At 40.0% G+C, this 19,617-nt stretch overlaps 1 protein-coding gene across 1 annotated transcript in view; it reads right to left on the bottom strand.

The window, feature by feature from the left end:
• Positions 1–17,730, bottom strand: part of LOC117731150 (guanine nucleotide-binding protein G(s) subunit alpha-like) — a 29,163-nt gene extending 11,433 nt beyond the window's left edge. The window contains exons 1-5 of the mRNA XM_034533312.1: positions 16,057–17,730; positions 14,239–14,311; positions 10,541–10,595; positions 10,148–10,267; positions 2,963–3,060 (exon numbers count right to left, since the gene is read on the bottom strand). Coding sequence (XP_034389203.1) covers positions 2,963–3,060; positions 10,148–10,267; positions 10,541–10,595; positions 14,239–14,311; positions 16,057–16,195 — 485 coding nt within the window. The 5' untranslated portion in view covers positions 16,196–17,730. The remainder of the gene's footprint in view (positions 1–2,962; positions 3,061–10,147; positions 10,268–10,540; positions 10,596–14,238; positions 14,312–16,056) is intronic.
• Positions 17,731–19,617: the final 1,887 nt, after the last annotated feature.

The following is a 19,617-nucleotide window of genomic DNA, read 5'->3' as shown; positions in this document are numbered from 1 at the left end:
ATAATCTCCTCGCGGGGACGCTTGACCCCGACCACCCGAGAGCGTCCGAGGTCCGTCCACCACAGCCTCACAAAACCCAGTGGGAAGCACTGTAACATATAGTGCAATATAAACGGATCTCCGTGGGAAAAGAGCAGCTTTGCTGGTCATGATTGAAAGCTCTATAATGCGAGAAATGGCACTTACATGCGTTAATGACCTGAAGAATTCCCTTCCACAACCTCCACATGTCTGTCACTAATTCTGCACCCCCACTTTAAATTATCACTAGGCGCCCGAGGAGCTATTTATCAATCTAGATTGTTTACGTCTCGCTCCGTCAGCAGCACGAGTGGATTCACACTTCCCTCTGCGCAGTGATATGGTTGGCGATTGCCGTTCAGTAGAAAAAACAATAGTTCCTATGAAACCACTCACAACCAGGTCTGTGGCTTATCTGAAGTAACTGGGTCATGATTTCTGAGAAGAGACATTGCTGTTGAGTTTTTTTCCAAAATGTATTTTCGGCGCTTTGAGCACCACAAGCCGAGTGCCATCTAGTTCCATTTTATTCGAGAGAAGACAGACATCTTTGTGGCTGATATCTCCAACAGTCAGCTGCTCGCACCAGAACAATATAGATTGATTAATAGCACTATTTTGTGAGCACTGTTTTATTTACTTGGTTCATGTATTTGGGGTTTCGGTCCAAATTAGACAAACTAATTATCCCATTTGAGAAGCTGGAACCAATTCATGTTTTGCTTCATAAATTTCTTTATGAATAATCAACAGTATGGTTGGGCAATAGAGTTTAACGATACTGTATACCTTGAGACAGTATACATTTGTTATAAAATGATTGAATATAGCCTTAATGCTTAACAAATCCAAGTAAGGCTGACCAGTTATCTACTAGAAGGCCATAAAATAAGCTAATGACGCCACCTACTCATGACAAGAAGTTCTCCATCATATAATCAAATACTAATAAAAATGTTCTGGCACCTTGAATATCAAACGGAGGCGCTGCATATCAAACAAATACTTGTTACTGCATTGCCGAGAGCATATCACAAGTGAAGAGTTCAAAAGGACAACAGGATGATCTGCACACAGCCTGGAAACCTCACGGTGACAACAAGAGTCCAGGAAGTTGGACCGAGCGGCGCTACTTTCAGAAATGAAAAGATTCACGATCAGGGGAATATTTCTATGATCCGAGGATGGATGAAGCAGCAGAAACCTGACAAACAGGTCTCCTCTTCTGAGACACAAATGACTACAGTTGACCGTCCACGTGTTAATCAAGGACAGCAACATCCTTGCAAACAAAGTGTGCGACCATATGAAGTGTCAGGAAGTGTTGATAAAAAAATATGAATTGGATGATATCATTTGTGTTGTTTTGTTGTTGTTTTTGTAAAAGGGGAGTAGCAGGGGTGAACGGGGGGGGGGGGGGGGGGGGGGGGGGGGGGGGTGGTCCTGACTTTTCCCGCACTGATCCAAGGTTGACATTTTGATTTAATGCAAACGACCTTCATCAATAACGCTGAAGTTGTCTCTCTCCAAACACACTCGCTCATTCTTTCTCCTTCTGCAGCCTGCCAGGGTTAAAAATAGCTCTCCCCTCTCTCTTTCTCTGCTTCTCCGTTTACATAAGCACACAGAGGGGGGAGGGGACCACTTCCGGTCTGGCCGCCCAGCCCAGCATCTGATCCATAACACTGGGGCGGCTGGGTGTGGAAGAGAGGAGAGGAGAGGAGAGGAGAGGAGAGGAGAGGAGAGGAGAGGAGAGGAGAGGAGGTCCCACAATGCAGGGAAGCCCTCTTTCTATTTAAATGTCTCCATAATTGTTTTTCTTCTCAATCGTTCTCTGTCCACAATCACATTTCAAAGGAAGGTAGGAGGGTTTTCTGTTGATCATTTTGCTGAGAGCCTCCAGTGACTTTGCTTGTCCTCTTTTTCCCACCTTCATTAATCATCTCACGACCACACAGATTTATCTTGTGAGCCTTTGGAGGCTCCGGACCCTTAGGTTGGGAACAACTGGAATATACTTCCTAAATTAACTACATAGAGTAGTTAAAACTAGCTCGCCCAGCTATGAAAGCATATTGTTACTTCCAAATTGATACATCAATCATCATCACTCATGTCACTCACAGGGGACATTTTCTGCAGAATAAGTACTTTTACTTTTAAGTACATTTTGCTGGTTATTTCACTTAAGTAGGAGTTTGAATGTAGAACTTTTACTTGGAATAGATACTTTTACTTATGTTAAGGATACGTCTTCCAACACAGCATAAAGTAACAGTTTTATTATTTTTTTAAAGACTTTGGAAAGTTTGGAAACATAGGAGGGAGAGCTGAGACGAGGAAGGTTTGGGAAACGGACGTTTTTTTTTTGGGGGGGGGGAATAAATAACACTTTTTTCTTTATTGAGATAAATTATTTTGAAACACAAAACACTGAAATTGACAAGAGTCGGCAGAGCTAGCACCAAATCGCTGTCACCGACCAAAGACAGACACACACACACCAACAGGTCAGGGTCTTAGTTGTTTGGCAGAACTGCTGACTCGACTTTACTGCAACCTAATAGAAACTTCATTTATTTACCATCACATAAGAGTGCAACTTTTGTCAATGCTCAACACAATCTACAATCAATCCAATGACATGTTTCTGCATTACAACGACCAGCTTATTCTCCACGATGTAACGCACTGGAACAGACACACCGAATAGGTAGCGCAGCATTTATTGACACCTCGTGAAGTTCGACACTTTGCCCTCACAGTAAGCACAAATGCCGAAACGACACCCCACAGTGCGATTATGTGTGTGTGTGAGCTAAAGAGTCACAGAGAAAGAAAAAAAAGGAAGACCGTCTTTGGGTCTGCCTCCGCTTCGAAATATATGCATGTTTAATTGTATGTGTGTGTGAAGGTGGAAAAAAAGGGAAAGGGGCCTTACTACTGTGCGCAGTCGATGAGTTGATATTCGTTGGACCTTTCCCAGCAGGCCCGCACACCCTTGTCCTGCCAGAGTTTCTTTCCATGGTCATAAAACTCCTGGAAAGAAAGAAAGAGGGGTCTGGATCAACAGCATACCAGAACTAGAAATAACTGTGAGTCGGACTCTTGTTCCAGGATCCCTGAAATAAAGACATGATATCAACAAAAAAAAGCTGAAGGAAAAGTGTGTGTGTATCAGTAAAACAAGAAATACGATTAAGCATTTCTTATTATTCATCTTTTGTTTCTCTGGAGGTTTCTTTCCAGAGAGAAGAGATGAGAAAAGAAGAAGAAGAGCTGTTTCAGAAAAGACCCACTGAACACAACGCACAGTTTGCCCCCCCGTCCCAGACCTCCAAAATTACAAAAACTAATAAAACACTTGGCACAATGTCACTTAAATTGTTTGGGGGAAAAAAATGCAGGTTGCTTATTTACACTATGTTTGCGAATGAACTGAGCTACTCGCATGTGGGCGAGCCCCGAGCGAGGAGACTTCAGTCTTCCTGTTTGTTTAATCGTAGATCAACCAAAACGTAACCAATCTTAAATGTCATGATTTGGTGCTTTTATTTGTCTTACGTGACAGTAAACAGAATATTTTTGTACTTTTGGTCGGGGAAAAAATTAAAACACATCTGAATGTGTCACATTGAGCTGTGGGAACTTTTAACAGGCATTTGTCTTTCTGATATTTCATGGAGAAACAGATTTATCAAGAAAACAATAAAGCAGCTCACTCAATGAGGGAAATAATTGTTAGTTGCAACCTTAAAGAGGAGAAATCGTTCATTGTTCATAGTCAGACGTAAACTACACTGACTTCACACATTGGTGGATGCTAATGTAGGAACAAATTTGTCTCTTCGGGCGACATCCATGTTGCTGGCTTGAGTCTTGATGGGTGAAAACGTTGAAGGGCAGATGGAGGGAGGCAGTGTTACTGGCTGGCTTAGTTCGTAGTTAAAGGCCGGCTTGGAGAGGAGCAGCAGATGAGCGGGCTGCGACAGAGGCAGGAAGCAGAAGAGTTTAGCGAGTTCATGGAGAAACGGAGAGCTTTGTACGGAGACAAGGCTTGGCTGTCAGGACACGGGGGCCTATCTCTTCACCACGATCTGCAGCGGGTCACATACAACGCGGGCCAAGCACAAATACGCCATTATGAGCCATAGAGTCACACTGTATGGCCTTTAAAAAAGACTTGATGTCACTGAGAGCAGGCAGGTTTTGCAGTGGCCGACATGTAACTGACGAGTTTAGGAAAAATACACGTGATGGCTGAGGTGGATAAACAAGACATGGTTTTTTTTTTCTCCCACCGCATTACAAAACTGTCAAACAAAAGCAAAGTACTGATTTATTTTCATCTCAAAAGTAATTTGTGATGAAAAATACAGGAGGCAGACATAGTTGTACTTGCAGACAGAGTACTTTGCATAAAAACTGAGTTTAACTAATTTTTTTTTTCTTCTCCTTTTTTGGTCCTTTTCACTCGAGAGTTAAAGTCAGATTCTAGTTCAAACTAGGAGGCCTCAATACCGATCGGACAAAAAGAAATGATCCTGAAAAAAGAGACAGGCTAAAGTGCTTTTAATGGGCAACAACGTGCCTTTGTTGATCGCAAATTGAAGATTTTTAAGAACAGATTGGTGCTGTATTTTGTAAAAACCTAAAAAGGTACATTTGTGATTTTGAAGTATTTACAGTGAATTAAATTAACTTAAATAACTTGACTGCACTAAGAGCAAGGACGCTCAGGAGAGGTGGGCATGGCAGCAATTGGTCTAAGCAAATAACCCTGGTCCCATTTCTTTATCAAGGCGTGATCCATTTCATTATAAATAACTAAAAAAATGTTGAGGAAATTTTTCTATAATAACTAAAAGGTATTACTGATTAGAAACTAGGCTCAAAAGTAAATCAAGACATTGGAGATTCAATCCAGGCCTTGTGTTTATTTTCCCTCCCGCTCTTCCTCCCCTGCTGAAGGCAGAGTCAACCAGTCCAACTGGTTTCCAGTAGGCCCTAAGGCCAGGCGAGGGGGAGCGGGCTGAGGAGGAGGAGGAGGCGGGTAGAGGAGATGGAGGAGAGGCTGAGCCCATTACATAGTTTTCTAATATATTCTCTTTCCTGAACAACCACCACCTATTCACTTCAACGGGCTGAAAGACAAACCTTTTGCTTCTGGGAACAGACGCTTCCTTAAACGTCACCTTAGGAAACCAGCTATCACCGTGCTGAATTCAACATTCAAAATAACAGCTGTAACGCTGTTTTAACCCTTCCACAGCCCACACATGAGAACCTCCGTATCAGATCGAGTACTTGTTTTTCCCCTCTTCAGTTGAAGTCTAGTGACTGACTCACAGCTCGAGGGAAGGGTCAGCTTGAGATAGACCCACATTATAAATGTACCACGAAGTAACAGAGACGATGTCAGGAGACTTCCTTTTGCTTACACACAAATACACTCACTGCTGCTAACAACAAATCTGCACTGAGGAAACGACCAGTTTGAACACTGAGGCTCTCGTGCCGGAAAAAACAGTGAAGAGACGGCGTTCTTCTTCTTGTGTATGCAAACTTTCCATATTAGAAAACAGTTCAAATGCAATTTAACAAATAACTATTTACTTACTAGCTTCAAAGTTGTATTACTTAAAGCAACATATGCGCTTCCTTTGTACCATCATATCAAATTAAATAATCTAAATGTACTTTGCATGATTTTCAACACATTTACCAGTAAATAAGACACTGTATTTCTTTCTTTTTTTACATTTAAACTGGATTAGAATTTTAAATTGGTTAGATTTCTTAGGATTTGGACTGCTAGTTATGTATATTTATTTAAATACTGAAATATAGCAAAAATGACAACATTTTAATTTTGGCATTAAACTAGATATACATTTTCATTATTAATTCATCACAATTTCCAAAAGCCGAATATGACATTATTGGCCAGCAGTCCAAAACCCCAAAATATAAGCATGTGACTGATATATACATGCAAGATGGCGGAGAGAGCTGGTGGAAATGCGGCTGCTCCGAGTAGATCGAGTAGATTGATGGCAAAATTATTGTGGAAGATGAACTTTTAAACTTCCTCGTCATAAAAATGAAAACTCTGAGTCATGACGACATTATTTTATTAGTTGTGAACCACTTTGGGTCGGATTGGATTGAGAGTTCAAAGAAAGTACTTTTTGAACTCTGCCCAAGCTCCAGTCAACGCTTTGTAGCACATAAGGGGGCACAAAAAGATGTAAATAACGTAAAGAGTTGTTTGAAACTACTTAATGAGGCGGGCGAGAATATCCCTCGTTTTGTGTCTCATTACATTGACGAATTTCCGCTTGTGACTTTCAACTCCCTTGACGTTTCTTGCCTGCTTGGGAAAATTGAGCGTCTAAGCACAGACATGTCCTCCATGAAACATGCCATGTGTTTACAGACAAATGTCTGCGAGGATCTCCGTACCATAACGGCGGATTTAAACCGACGCATATGCAGGGTTGAACAGCCTGTGTTGAGCGGAAGGGATGCGCCGATTCGCCGGGTTAACGAGGAGGACACGAGTCGGGGTATGGAAGGTGTAGCTCAGGTGCATGGAGCAACCTGATCTAAGCAGAGGGGTTGCGTCCATTCCCCCAGGGATAATGAGGAGGCACCAAGCCGGAGTATGCAGAGTGTAGCGCCGGCGCCTGGGTCCTCGGCCCTGGAAGCCAGCGCAGCAGAGGGAACCTGGAATGCGGAGCGGAAAAACGATGCGGCAATGTCACCTGTGTGGAGCCGAGTAGTAAGAGAGGGTCGCCGCCTGAAACATGCCACTGAAATACAGCCAAGAGCCCGTCTAGTTCCTCCAAGAAATACTACCGGTATTGTTGGAACTAGTGCTGGGGGAAACATACAAACTATAAAGACAAAACTGGTGAGTGTATTCGCTACAAAATTCTCGCCCGATTTGGACTCCGAGGCACTGGCAAGTTATCTAAAAGAAAAACTCTCCCGTGATGTAACCTGTCGAAAGATAGACACTGCTTCAAGTCGGTTTAGCTCTTTCAAAATTAGCGCCGAGTGTAATGAGGTAGAAGAAATGTATGAGCCACAGCTTTGGCCTGAAGGGACTTTTGTACGGCGTTTCTATGAAGCCAGCAAGGCTGCGGCTGCGGGGTCACTGGAGGTAAAAACACCTGTGGTTGCAAGGAACATGCTTGAGGTTGGGATGTCTGCTGCCATGCAGATATGATTGTGAAACATGAGTATTAGAGTTGTGTCCTATAATTCGCGTGGCTTGCGCCTTGGACAGTCCGCCGGGGACAAAGCGCGACGCATTGTTATTGGCACCCTAATGGAGAGTGCTGATATCTTGTGTTTACAAGAGACTTTTTTAGCCAAACAAGACCTGGATAAACTCAATTCTGTCAATACATACTTTCATGGGGCAGGGGAATCCACAACAGATCTAAGCAAGGGAATAGTGCGTGGCAGAATACCTGGTGGGGTCGCCATTCTGTGGCATAAAAAATATGAATCACTGATCAGTGTGATTAGGCTAGAGGTGGACTGGTGCATAGCAATTAAAGTTGTACATAATAAGACTGTTTTTGTAATTTTAAATGTTTCCACCCCTTATGAAAGTAAACAAAACGAGGATGAACACCTTCATAGGCTCGCTTTTATAAATTCTTTTGTCAAAGACAGTGCGTATAGAAATATATTTATTGTGGGGGATATGAACGCTGATATTTCAGATAATAACTCCCTGTTTGGTCAACACCTAATAGCAAGTTGGTTCTTTCCAGCAAAGTGCTGTTGCCAGTAAATAGCTACACATATACCAGTGAAGCATGGCATACAACATCTTGGCTGGATCACTGTATATGTACAGCTGATGCTCATGACGCAATCTTGTATGAGCTGGCTACAACAGATCACATACGTGTCTCTATGAGATTACATGTTGAGAGTCTACCTGAGTTGACCAGTAATGATGATGATAACCATGAACAACACTTTAAAGTAGATTGGTCAAAGCTCACAGAAGATGATGCGTTACATTTCACAAACTGATAAGAGCCTCAAATATTGACATACTATTTGATGCAATTCTGTGTGGCAAAATTAACTGTAAGAACCAAAACCACAATAGTGATATATGTGTAATGTATGATAACATTGTGAATTGTCTAAATAATGTTAGTAAATCATTTTGCAAAAAAAGGGCTAAACAACATAATATTAGACCAAGATGGAATGAATATGTATCTGAACTCCATATAGAAGCTAAAGAAGCTTTTAGTAACTGGGTTTTATCAGGAAAAGCAAGGCATGGTCCAGAGTGTGAACACAAGAAACAAGCAAATGCTAGATTTAAATACGCTGTGCGCTTCATTAAAAGAAATGAACAGGCCATGAGGGCAAACTCCATGGCCAAAAAGTTTCAACAGAATAATGTCTATGAATTCTGGAAAAAACATTAAGATGCCACTGCCATCCAATATTGATGCGGCTATTGGTTCAGACAGTATTGCAGATCTGTGGAGTAAACATTATAGGGATATTTTCAACAGTGTTAAGAGTGACACATTTAATATTGGTGATGTTCCCAATGATGCTGGTGTGTTGAAAAATTAGCATTGAACAAATAAGAGCAGAACATCTGAGGCATGCTAGCAACAGAATGTCAGTGTTACTCGCTCTGTGTTTCTCTGGATTGTTAAGTACTTCCTGACTCGATGCTCACTGTTCTGTTAGTGCCAGTAATCATAAATAAAACCGTCAAAATATCCAGCATTGAAAATTACCGACCAATTGCTCTGGCCAGTATAATTTCTAAAGTATTAGAACGAATCCTCTTAGATAGGCTTCAAGATTACAACACAACCACTGATAATCAATTTGGTTTTAAAAGTAAACATAGCACAGACTTATGTAAATATGCACTGAAAGAAGTTGTTAGTAAGTACAGGAGACATAACACCACAATATTTATGTGTTTCCTAGATGCATCTAAAGCTTTTGATCGAATTAATCATTCCAAATTGTTTATCAAATTGCAAGAGCGAGGGGTCCCTCCGTATTTGATTAGAATTTTGCACTTTTGGTATTCACGTCAAACCATGCGAGCTAGATGGGGTAAGAGTGTATCTGCACCCTTCCTAGTGACCAATGGGGTCCGACAAGGTGGAATACTGTCACCTGCTCTTTTTAATCTATATATGGACGACCTTTCTAAAGAGTTAAAAGAGTGTAAGACAGGATGTATGGTGGGGGAAAGTCTCGTAATGTTCCCACTTTCCATGCTGTGTTGAGGAATTTTATACACAAATTTAAATGTAGATTAAATGACTCAGAAAATGTAATTATAAAAGTCTTAACTAAGCCAACACACAAGGTATTTTTCCCGTTTCTGGAAACATTGGAACAAGTGTTTGTATGTTTTTAAACCACAAGTGACTTTTTAACTGCAGTACCTATGTCCCTGTATTGTATTGTATTTTATATATTGTTGTTGTATTTGTTGCTTTATGGACTCATGAGTCTGGAATAAAATAAATATATAATATATATATAAAACTGAGAAAAGCAACAAGGCTTCAAATTATTTTGAGCAATCTGCTAGAAATGATTTAAATGATGATAATCAATCACTATGGTACCAGATTATTTTTGCCGTCAATCAACAAATTATTTGACTGATTGTTTCTGCTCAATCAAACAATTTTAGAAAAATTGGTTTGGCAATTTTGTCTCTTTTTTTTTTTTTTTCCTGTAGCTCGGGGGGAATCCCTCTGAGCCTCTGTGTTTCTGGAGGACAGGTCCCTCTACACACATTTAGGGTTATTACACACAATTAGTGTTAATCGGCTGTGCGGATCTCTCAGGTGAGAGGCTCATTCAATTTCCAGCCTCCCAAGCGGAAGCACACCTGCTAATTGCTGAATCACAGCGCCAACACACCAGGTGGATTTAGAACGACTGCCATGTGAGGTACCATACCAATTTTTTTTCCAAATACTGCCTCTGGCAATGAGATGATACAACATCAGATGACGTTGGAAAGAGGTTATTGGTAAAAAGAAAAACAGTGCAGAAGTCAGAGAGTCAATAGATCCCGAGGAGGTAAAGTGCAACTTACCGAAGGAAACTCAAAATCCTTCTGGATTACTTGATTGAGGACATAATCGATGCGGCATTGGTTTGCAGGACAGGCTATCCGGCATTGCGGTGTGAGCGTAGTCATGGCAGCCACAATCGTCTGGATGGAAGGAACACATTTCATAAAACATAAAGAGCTTAATTTCAATGTGCTACATGTTCATTTTGAAGGTTAAGCATTGCCGGAAGTTCATTACTCAATAGTTTAAAAACATTCAGAAATGTTGTTAGGTTAAGATAAAATAATCTACCATGACTTTGAAGACGCCAGGTTTGAACCTTTTTATCACTTCCTTATCAAGCCCCAAACTATTTGAAAATCTAGGAAAAGTGCTACAAATCATTGAAAAAGGGTCAAAGATCAATTTCTTACCTCTATAGCTTCTTTAATGTTGTTTTTAATATCGTGAATCTTCTGTTGTTTCTCCCTGTGAAGAACAAAAAAGGGTTATTATTTTGTACAGAAAAGCATAATTTACAAGAATACAGAATTACCACCTTACCAGGAAGGTTAACGGTGAATATCATCCACCACTTCAATGTTAATAAAAATCAGATTATTTCCAACGTTTCATCTCCATAGAAAGAAATCCTAAACAAGCTGGAAAAATGATCAGCTGGAAAACAAAACATGGATAAACTACATGGCAAAAACAGCTTGATTATTCCAAAATAAGGTCAATAATGTGTTGTTTCTTCTGTTGGAGTGCCAATAGCTTTTGGTAGGAATTTGCTGTGTAAAATAAACTTGTCTTTGTCAGCCTGGAGGTGAATTATATCAGACATCAGTAAATTTGCTCCTCCAGTTGCACTGATACCTTTATTCTGATGACCAAGTGCAACTGCTGACTGGTGTGTACTTGCTGATTCTAACAGCAGAACTAAGTAAGTAACTCAGTACCTTTTATTTACTTTACATTTAAGGTGTTTTCCTAAATCCAATATTAACTAACTGACCTTGATGTTGTAAAGGCAAACACACACAGCGTGGTTCTTAAGTTTATGCAATCTGAGGCGATATCAGAAGTAAAGGTCTCACGTCACACATGTCTTTTCAGAAACCAGACAAAGGGCAAGCTTCAAAATTGAAAGTGAGATTTGGTACTAAAATCCCCCAAAAGTAAACAACCTTAGAGCTGCTTAAACAAATCAGGTCCCTGCATGGTGGGATTTCTTCTGGGTGACCCAAGGCAGAATATCCCAGTATACCAGAGCAACACTGAGCAGAGCTAAACCCATGCATGTTACGTTTAAGTGCACTGTGCAGTATATTTTGCCGACATTACAGCAGCCTGCATTACTCAGGTTGATTTCAAATTAAAAGCATGGATGAATGTGTTCCGTTTTAAGTGACTGGGGAAAAAGAAACCGTCGCTGCATCCCCCTGCACGCTGCTGTAATCCAAACTGAACCCTGGCGAAGGATTTACCGTCAGCCTTGAGATTGTATTCATATTATCACGGGACAATTCTGTTTGTTAGTGAGCAGTTTGAATTATCTATTATTATCACTGGGTGATACTGGCATGATATTTATAACCCGATACCTCAATATCAATCTGGTGGGAGGATGTTTGGTGCTCTCAGAAGATGTTTTTAGAGGAACTATATAGGAAAACTTTAGAGGAACTATCAATAATCACGATGACCAAAATGTTACGGACATTCACTCACTTCATTGCATTGACCCAACTTACACAAAAAACAACTCTTAAACTTAATTATTTATTCTCTTAACTGCAGCACAGCTTGTGATTGGTTCAGGCAAAACAATACAAAATAACCTCCCTTCCCAAACAGAAAAACAAAGAGAACGTGAAACTGAATGACAATTCACTCCCATTATCAGGACAGAAAATTGGATCACAATTTTAATACCACCCTTAAAACCAAACCATTGCTTCATTTCCCGTCAGATATTATTGTATGGGATTGTGACACATGACGTTCATATCTTACTCTGCTTTAGCCGTTATTGCCGGATACAAGAGAGAGGTTCCGTAACATGGTAACTAACACTAAAAGTGAGTAGAATAAATGATGACAGACACACTGACATGATTGTAAGATAAAGGAAACACTTGTTGAACTGATAATGCTGCAGTGTTAAGGTATTATACAATTATTTTTTATTAAATCAATAAGTAGACTGATAAAAAATGTAATGGCAATGGCAACAATGTTGATGAACAATTGATTGAATCATCAAAAACTCACTGATTCCAGCTTCTCAAATGTGAATATCTTCTGAATTGTTTCACTCTTTATGATCGAAAACTGAAAAAAGATGTTGGGATTTGAACTGCTGGTCGGACAAAACAAGACGTCGGAGGAGGTCACCATAATTTTTTTTACATTGTACAAACCAAAAGATTTATTGAGAAAATGATTAGCAGATTTATCAATAATGAAAATAATTCTTAATTAATTATTAATAAAGAAGAGATGCTCTTAGACAACAAAAAACCTTGATTCTCTGGTCTCTAGCAACCGGGATGAAGTTTTCTTTGTGTTGATTAGTTCTGACTCCACTGCAAAGCGTTCTCAAAGTCAAAGGAACCAGTGATCCCACTTTTAATTTTAAATGACTTCACAAAATGGCAAAAGAAACATAATTAATCTGAGTGATCTGAATTAAGTTTGAATTTTGAAGAGTGGCTTCAGAGAGCTTGCCTCGGCTCTTCGTTCCTTTATTTCATTCACATCGACGAATAAGAGACATTCCTCCACGAGGACCTCAACAAGATTATAAAACAGGAAAGAAACCGCTGCTCCTCTCACCCTCATCCACCTCATCCTCCCAGCACCTGACTGGTGCTGACCGCCCAGCACCCAGAGGGGAAACCCAGCAGGGTGAAACCTTCCGGGCCCAAAGAGAGCCGCCATCCCCCCGCGGAGCAAAACGGGACTGGGGACTGACAGCCGACTGAGGATTTGACAGTGGACACCAGAGCGTCTGGGTCTGTGTGGAGCAACTGTTCGACATGACCCAAAAAATAAGCACATGATGATGCTCCTTCCCCAAAAAACTCTTTCTAGGAAACTGATGAGAGAAAAATGGCACTATTGTTTCTATTGCGTCAATTTGGCTTTAAAATACCCAGGGCAAAGTTTCCACGAACACTCAAAACCGATAAAAGCATTATTCTCGTGTCACGCAAACTTTATATGTACTCCAAAACATCCAAAACAAGAAAGAAATATCAATATCACGTTTACGAAGTAAGAGGAAGAAGATTGAAAAGGGAAGCTACATTATCATTTTTAAGCTACACGAACGATGAGGTTTTTTTAATACGTGGTTAGTACTATGGTTAGTATTAGACCTGGCCGTATGAATTTGTTGTTAAGGATAAGTTAAGTGTTGAGGATATCATATATAAGGATTGGGATACAATATTGTCGACGATGGGATCATTATTAAAGAGTTATTTCCCAACAATCTGCTGATTATTCTCTCGATTGATTCATTAATTATGTAGTCTATGAAATCTCCCAAAATAGTGGAACAAAAAGCTCAACACAACTTTACAAAAAGTCTTGTGTTTCTTGACAAACAATACAAAACCCCAGAGACATTTAATATGCGGTGAGAAAAACTTTTTTTTTAATCCAACGGTTTATAACAGTAGTCATGCCTTTAAAAAGCCATGCTCTTTCCTGTTGTTTGTCCTGTTGTTTGTCTTCACTGTCGTGTTTTGACAATCACCCCTGTGTTGACAATAAAGTTACAAACTAACCAACTAATTTCCCGGTTATAGCCGACTGAAGCAGACCTGCATGCCACTAATATTACTAAAGGTCAGTCCTCGCATGTGATATCTTGTAAAAAAGCACCAGTTGTCCTCCAAAAAACATCACAAAACCACAATATCAAGGTATTTGGTCAACAAATATATTCATATCGGATCTTGTAAGCGTCACTCAATCCCTCCTAATTATCAGTTTCTCACCTACATTCTGTAAATAAAACCTGCAGAACTGTCCGTGGTGGTTCAGTGATGAAATGTGCTGAAGGTGTGTGTGGTTAACAGAAATACAGAACAAAACATGGAGGGTAGCCAACACTCACTCTGCGTTGAAGCCATTAACGTGCAGTATTCGCATCTGTTTGACTATCGTGCTTTTTCCGGATTCACCGGCGCCTGAAAGCAGAAAGAGGACAGAAACACAAGTGTTCATTAAGAGTTGAACAAAGCTCCTTTAAAAAAGGGCAAAGACTAAAGCATCCAGAATAGGATCCATGAAACTAGTGGGTGATGGTTCAAAGCTTGTCTCGTTGAATACTGGATTTGTGAATATTTAGGCATTTGGGTGTTTTAGTATACAAGTAGTTACTCTTTAGATTACGATTTTAAATGATAAGATTATAAACACAACACATTGCTGAAGAAAAAACAGTAGTCCCAATATTTATAGCATTTGACCCCCCCAAATAAACAGTGTGTAGTTGGGGCCCCTTGCTTCATATGTCTATACATTTTGCAGATCAACCAAAAAGAGATTTATCTTCGAAACTGACTGTTGGATGTCTGAAAAGGTCAAACTAGCAATTAATTTAGAAAGTAGCAAAGACAAGAGAAAAGTCCCAAAAATTCATCGAAAATAAAACTACCTCGACCAGCTACAACATTAAAATGCTACTTACACATTGTTGCATCAGTGCTAACAATCTCACAATGTGATATGATATACCTTCCATAGCATTAACACTTTTAATACATTCGGTGCATTTTACTGATAATACTTAGTTTAGATAAAAGTTTGAGTGGAGGACTTTTACTACATTGTTGTGTTGTTACTTTTTTCTGAAGTAAGTTATTTGAGGATTTCTTCCAGATGTGAAAGGGGCTCTCGGCATCAGGGATGAGGACAGGACGAATCTGTCTCACTGTTAGACGAGAGCAAAGCTTAGAATACTGTCATAATGTTTTTTTGTTTTTTTTTTAGCAGAAGTGAGATGTAATTGAGCCCTGATAAATACTTTTAAGAATCAAGAAAATGTCATTAGCCATAAATCTAGCATGATAAAAAAAAAAAACATTAGAACGCCAGAAGCCAGGCTAGGACATCTCCTTACCTGGACACATGGAGCTAAGCTACAAGCCTGCAATGTAGAGCGTAAGTGTACACATCTAGGATTTATTTCAAATCAGTATGAGCAGGACAGTCTTTCGAGGGGAGCTAGTAATCCTAATATTAATCTCAATTTGCGCTTCCCACTGCGAGAAGCTTGGCAGGATACTAGCCTTGGCCTTGAGGTTCGGACTGTATCATGACCTGGAGGCCTGGAGGATAAATCCAGTTATCCAATTATAAATAGTAAGAGGTTTTTTTTCAATTATTGATTAGAAAACACATTTCCAGAGTAACTGGTGTGAAGACAATAACGCAAAAGTGAGTTTATCATCTGAAACATAGGATCAAACATGGAGCGTATAGGCCAAGGTGTATACACACACACACACACACACACACACACACACACGTTTTGCGGAACACCCGTTGGTGTGGCCTCCCAGCCTCTGCATGCTGCCTTCACACAAACGCTGTCCCTCTGTCTGTCCACCTTCTTTCACATGTTTTGTAATCACGCTCCGTATGACCCGTGAATGCAGCAGACAGGCCTGTTTATCAACTGTCCTGTGTCAAGACACTGTCAAACCTGATGGTGTAGTGACATCATGTCATTGCATCATATATTTATGCTAGAGCCTGTTTTTTTTAATGTGTTTATTAACATCTGAAACAGTAGCTATTACATTTGTATCTAGAGGCTTTTAAAAAAATGCACTGGTATTTTTGCAGGGCGCAACTATTCAGCACAAAATGGGTCCTAATTGAACACACACACACACACATATTAATGGTGAATTGTACAGAAACCTACCTAGTAGTAGTAGCCGGTGAGTCGCCCGGTAAATCTGTTTGTCCTTTTGGAGCTGCTTCTCTATCTTTTTGTTGGCTTCCCTCTGTGCCTTCTCCTCATTTCGTTGGTCTTCGGTCTTACTATTGCCAAGACAGCCCATCTTCCCAAAAACCCAGTGATAGGTTCAGGGGGAGGCAGGATGGGAAGGTAGGTAGGTAGGTGTTGGGGGGGAGGAAAGGAGGGAGGTTGTTGATCAGAAGAAAAGTCAATCAATCCTAAATTCCTCGACTGGCTCAGCAGAGGAACACCTGGCTCAAAATGGGTGACATTTATGTTGCCAGATGAAAACCTGCTAGGTAGTAAGACGGCGGGTAGTAGCCTCCACCAGGTTTTGGCACAATATGGATGGATGTGGCTATTTACTGCCAATTTATCAACAAGAGATCACTCAACGAAAAAAAAAAAAAAAAAAATGAAGAAGCAGAGCAACGATGCCGCCCTCTCAGACGCTTGATTAATGTGTTTTTCACTGTAAATCTGCAATGAAGTCATCAACATTGATATGAGGGAGTGGACGTGACATTTCCAGCCTTGCAATGTACATGAATGAAAGCCGGTGTCTCCGTTTCTTTCACTGTATTTTCACTTTAAACGCTGGGTTTGTATATGTATATTTTCTTGTTCACGTTATGTTTAATTTCCTTAACAAATGTCTCCTCCGGAGCCCATCTTCGGCAGATATCTCACACTGCCATTTAATTCCACTTACAACCCTATTTCTCCCCCCCCCCCCGCCCCCCCTCTTTAAATATAAATGTCACGTTATTCTTTTTAGGTGGCGTTTGCAATCCAACTAGCCAAACCACATCACAGGGCGGGTGTGAACAAAAACAAAAACAAAAGAAAAATTAGGATAAATATTTCCTCTTAAAATGATGGCATGTGAATCATCAGACTTTCACCGGGGCTTCTTTCTCGATCACCACCGTCTTTCAAACCCGTCACATTATACACCGTGTGTGTGTGTTTTTTGGGGGGTGGGGGCAGGAGGGGAGTTGTAGTCGTTGATGTTAGCAACCTTATTAATAATATCCTGTTTTTAGCCGATGTCCAAATTATTTCCTCTCCCGTTCAACAGATGCTGGTGCTTGCTTTTTTTTTCCGGAGGGTTTGACCAGACCCCAAAGAAAAAGGCCCCTTCTCCGTCCTTTTGCTCACTGTCACGTTAATTTGTATTTTCTCCTCACATCGGAAAGCTTGTCCGCGCGAGCAGCGGCAGTTTTTTGGGGGGCTTTTTGGAGGTCCTTGAATAGAACGCGGTATCCAGGCGACACTGGTAGAAAAATCCTCCGTTATTTGCCCGTTTGGCGCAGGTACAGCCCGCTGTCAAGTCTTTTGAGCTTGTCGTATTCCCTTTGAATCCGTGTGGTAGATTACGGTTACATGTGCATGGTACGTGAACATACCGCGGTGTTTTCAATCAGTGGTCCAACGGCGAGACATGTATTTAGTTTGTACCGCCGAGAGGCCGCGTCTGCTCCGGTGCACCGGTCGGGGAAGTGAGAATCGTTTCTTTGCGGTGTTACTCTGAATTATTTGTACCCCCTTTTTTCTCTGAGAATTGTACATTGAGATAGATAGCGCTGAAGAGGTGGGGTGGGGCAAACGGCTCTCACAGAACCCTGGGAACGAAGAACTGTGGTCAAGCTTCGAGTGACGATAATTTTAACATCCGGTTGGAACTTTCAAAATAAAGCCCCCGTGGACGTTTCATGCCCACGGTAATACTACTACTAACAATATTAATGATAATAATGTATATATGTCACAGACGTCACACTGTGCTGAAAAAAAGACAAAATAACAACACATTTGAAATTAAGGAGTCCAATGAGAGAGAGAAGCCATCATTGCAAAAGCACAGTCTCTTTTTGTCTTGAGCCTGCTGCAAAGAACAACCAACACATCATAGTCAGAGAAACTCAGATACTTGCTGCGGGCTGCAGTAGCTCTTGCAGTCTGTCTGACCACGCAAGGCTCTACAACTTTATCACAACATTTATACAGAATACAGAATGTCTTATTGTTAGAATGAAACATACCAAATTCCAACTCGTATATTGTGAAAGGAATATCGAGCTTGATTTAAAAAAACTAAAATGAACACTTAAGACTACACAAGTGTTATGGTTGATGAAGTATCACCTTTTTTTGCAGACACTGCAGTGGGATTTATTCAGGGGCCTGCTGACAGTGGTGGAAGAAGTACACAGATCATTTATGTAAGTTAAAGCAATGGTGATAAGTGATTAAATGCATTTATGTCTCCTAAAGAATGTACATTTTACTCCACTGCCATTTAACAGTTGCTTTTAATTTTTCAATTTCAGATTTCATATTTAAAAAATGATTCGATTATAAAATAAATTGTACAAAACTTCTGCTTGGGGTCCTTTCAATGTTTCAGAGGACTGAGTTGTTTGTTCCACCAAAAGACATTTCCCCTCAACAATCTGCAGAGGGTTTCATTACAGTATTTCTTAAATTTTTATTTAAATTTTTACTTTAAATATGTATTCCTACCGATACTCCAAAGGAAATAGCGTTCAAGTTGAATTACAACGCGTCATCATTTCTTACAGCAACCTAACAATACAATACAATAACTAAGTATAAATAGATACAAAGATTAAATACTTTACTGACAAAATTGCAATGCTCACAAATCAAACTCTTATGACTCAGGTTTTGTGAGTTGCTTGCTTCTCAGTAGCACTATCTGCATGTGGTCATAGAGCTGTAGTTTAACTAATATTATTAGATTTTTTTTCTTAGTCTCTGTCACTTTAAAACACTTTTAATGTAACGTACATCAATCAATAACATTTATACTTCAATTAAAAAATAAATGAAAATTCACAAACAATCAAAAAACCGTCACTCTTACCATTTCGCATCAAGGCAAAAGAAAAGTTGTGCTTTTAGTTTGAAGTTAAGATTAAAGTACTTCCTGTTTCCTCCTTGCTGCCACTTGATGCATCTGGAACTGAGCAGGGTCGGATCACATGATTGCCCGGAGCGTCATGAAGCAGAGGTACAGAAGGGGAGAGGCGCCCTCTTTGAAGCAAAGTGATAATCAACCTATACACAAAAAGGCATTCATCAATGACGATGAAAAACTATAAAATAAGATTTCAAAAAAATTGTATAAAAACAGTAAATGCCATCATATACATTTTAGTAACACACATTTAAATATATTATTGGTGATGGTTAAAAAGTGAAGGATAAGCTAAACAAACAGCATTTTAATTGTCTTTATTATTTCAAATAAGTTTTAGAACGTTTAAAAATTATTAGTTGTGCCTTAGTATATTAAGCTATCTCTGTGATTAGTGCCTGGATTCAATGGCGTTTGTATTTTACTGTGGTTTTAAATTCCTTATTAAATATATTTTGTTTCCAACTTTCAACATTTTACTAAAGTTGATATTAGCTGAAACTCATTGAAGCTCACATGCAAACACTGCGCATACAAAATCCTACACCCACAGACTGTATGGATCACACACACACACGCAC

The sequence above is a fragment of the Cyclopterus lumpus genome, chromosome 5 (genome assembly GCF_009769545.1).
Source record: "Cyclopterus lumpus isolate fCycLum1 chromosome 5, fCycLum1.pri, whole genome shotgun sequence".
Classification (NCBI taxonomy): domain Eukaryota; kingdom Metazoa; phylum Chordata; class Actinopteri; order Perciformes; family Cyclopteridae; genus Cyclopterus; species Cyclopterus lumpus.
This window is presented reverse-complemented; position numbering and strand designations above follow the sequence as displayed.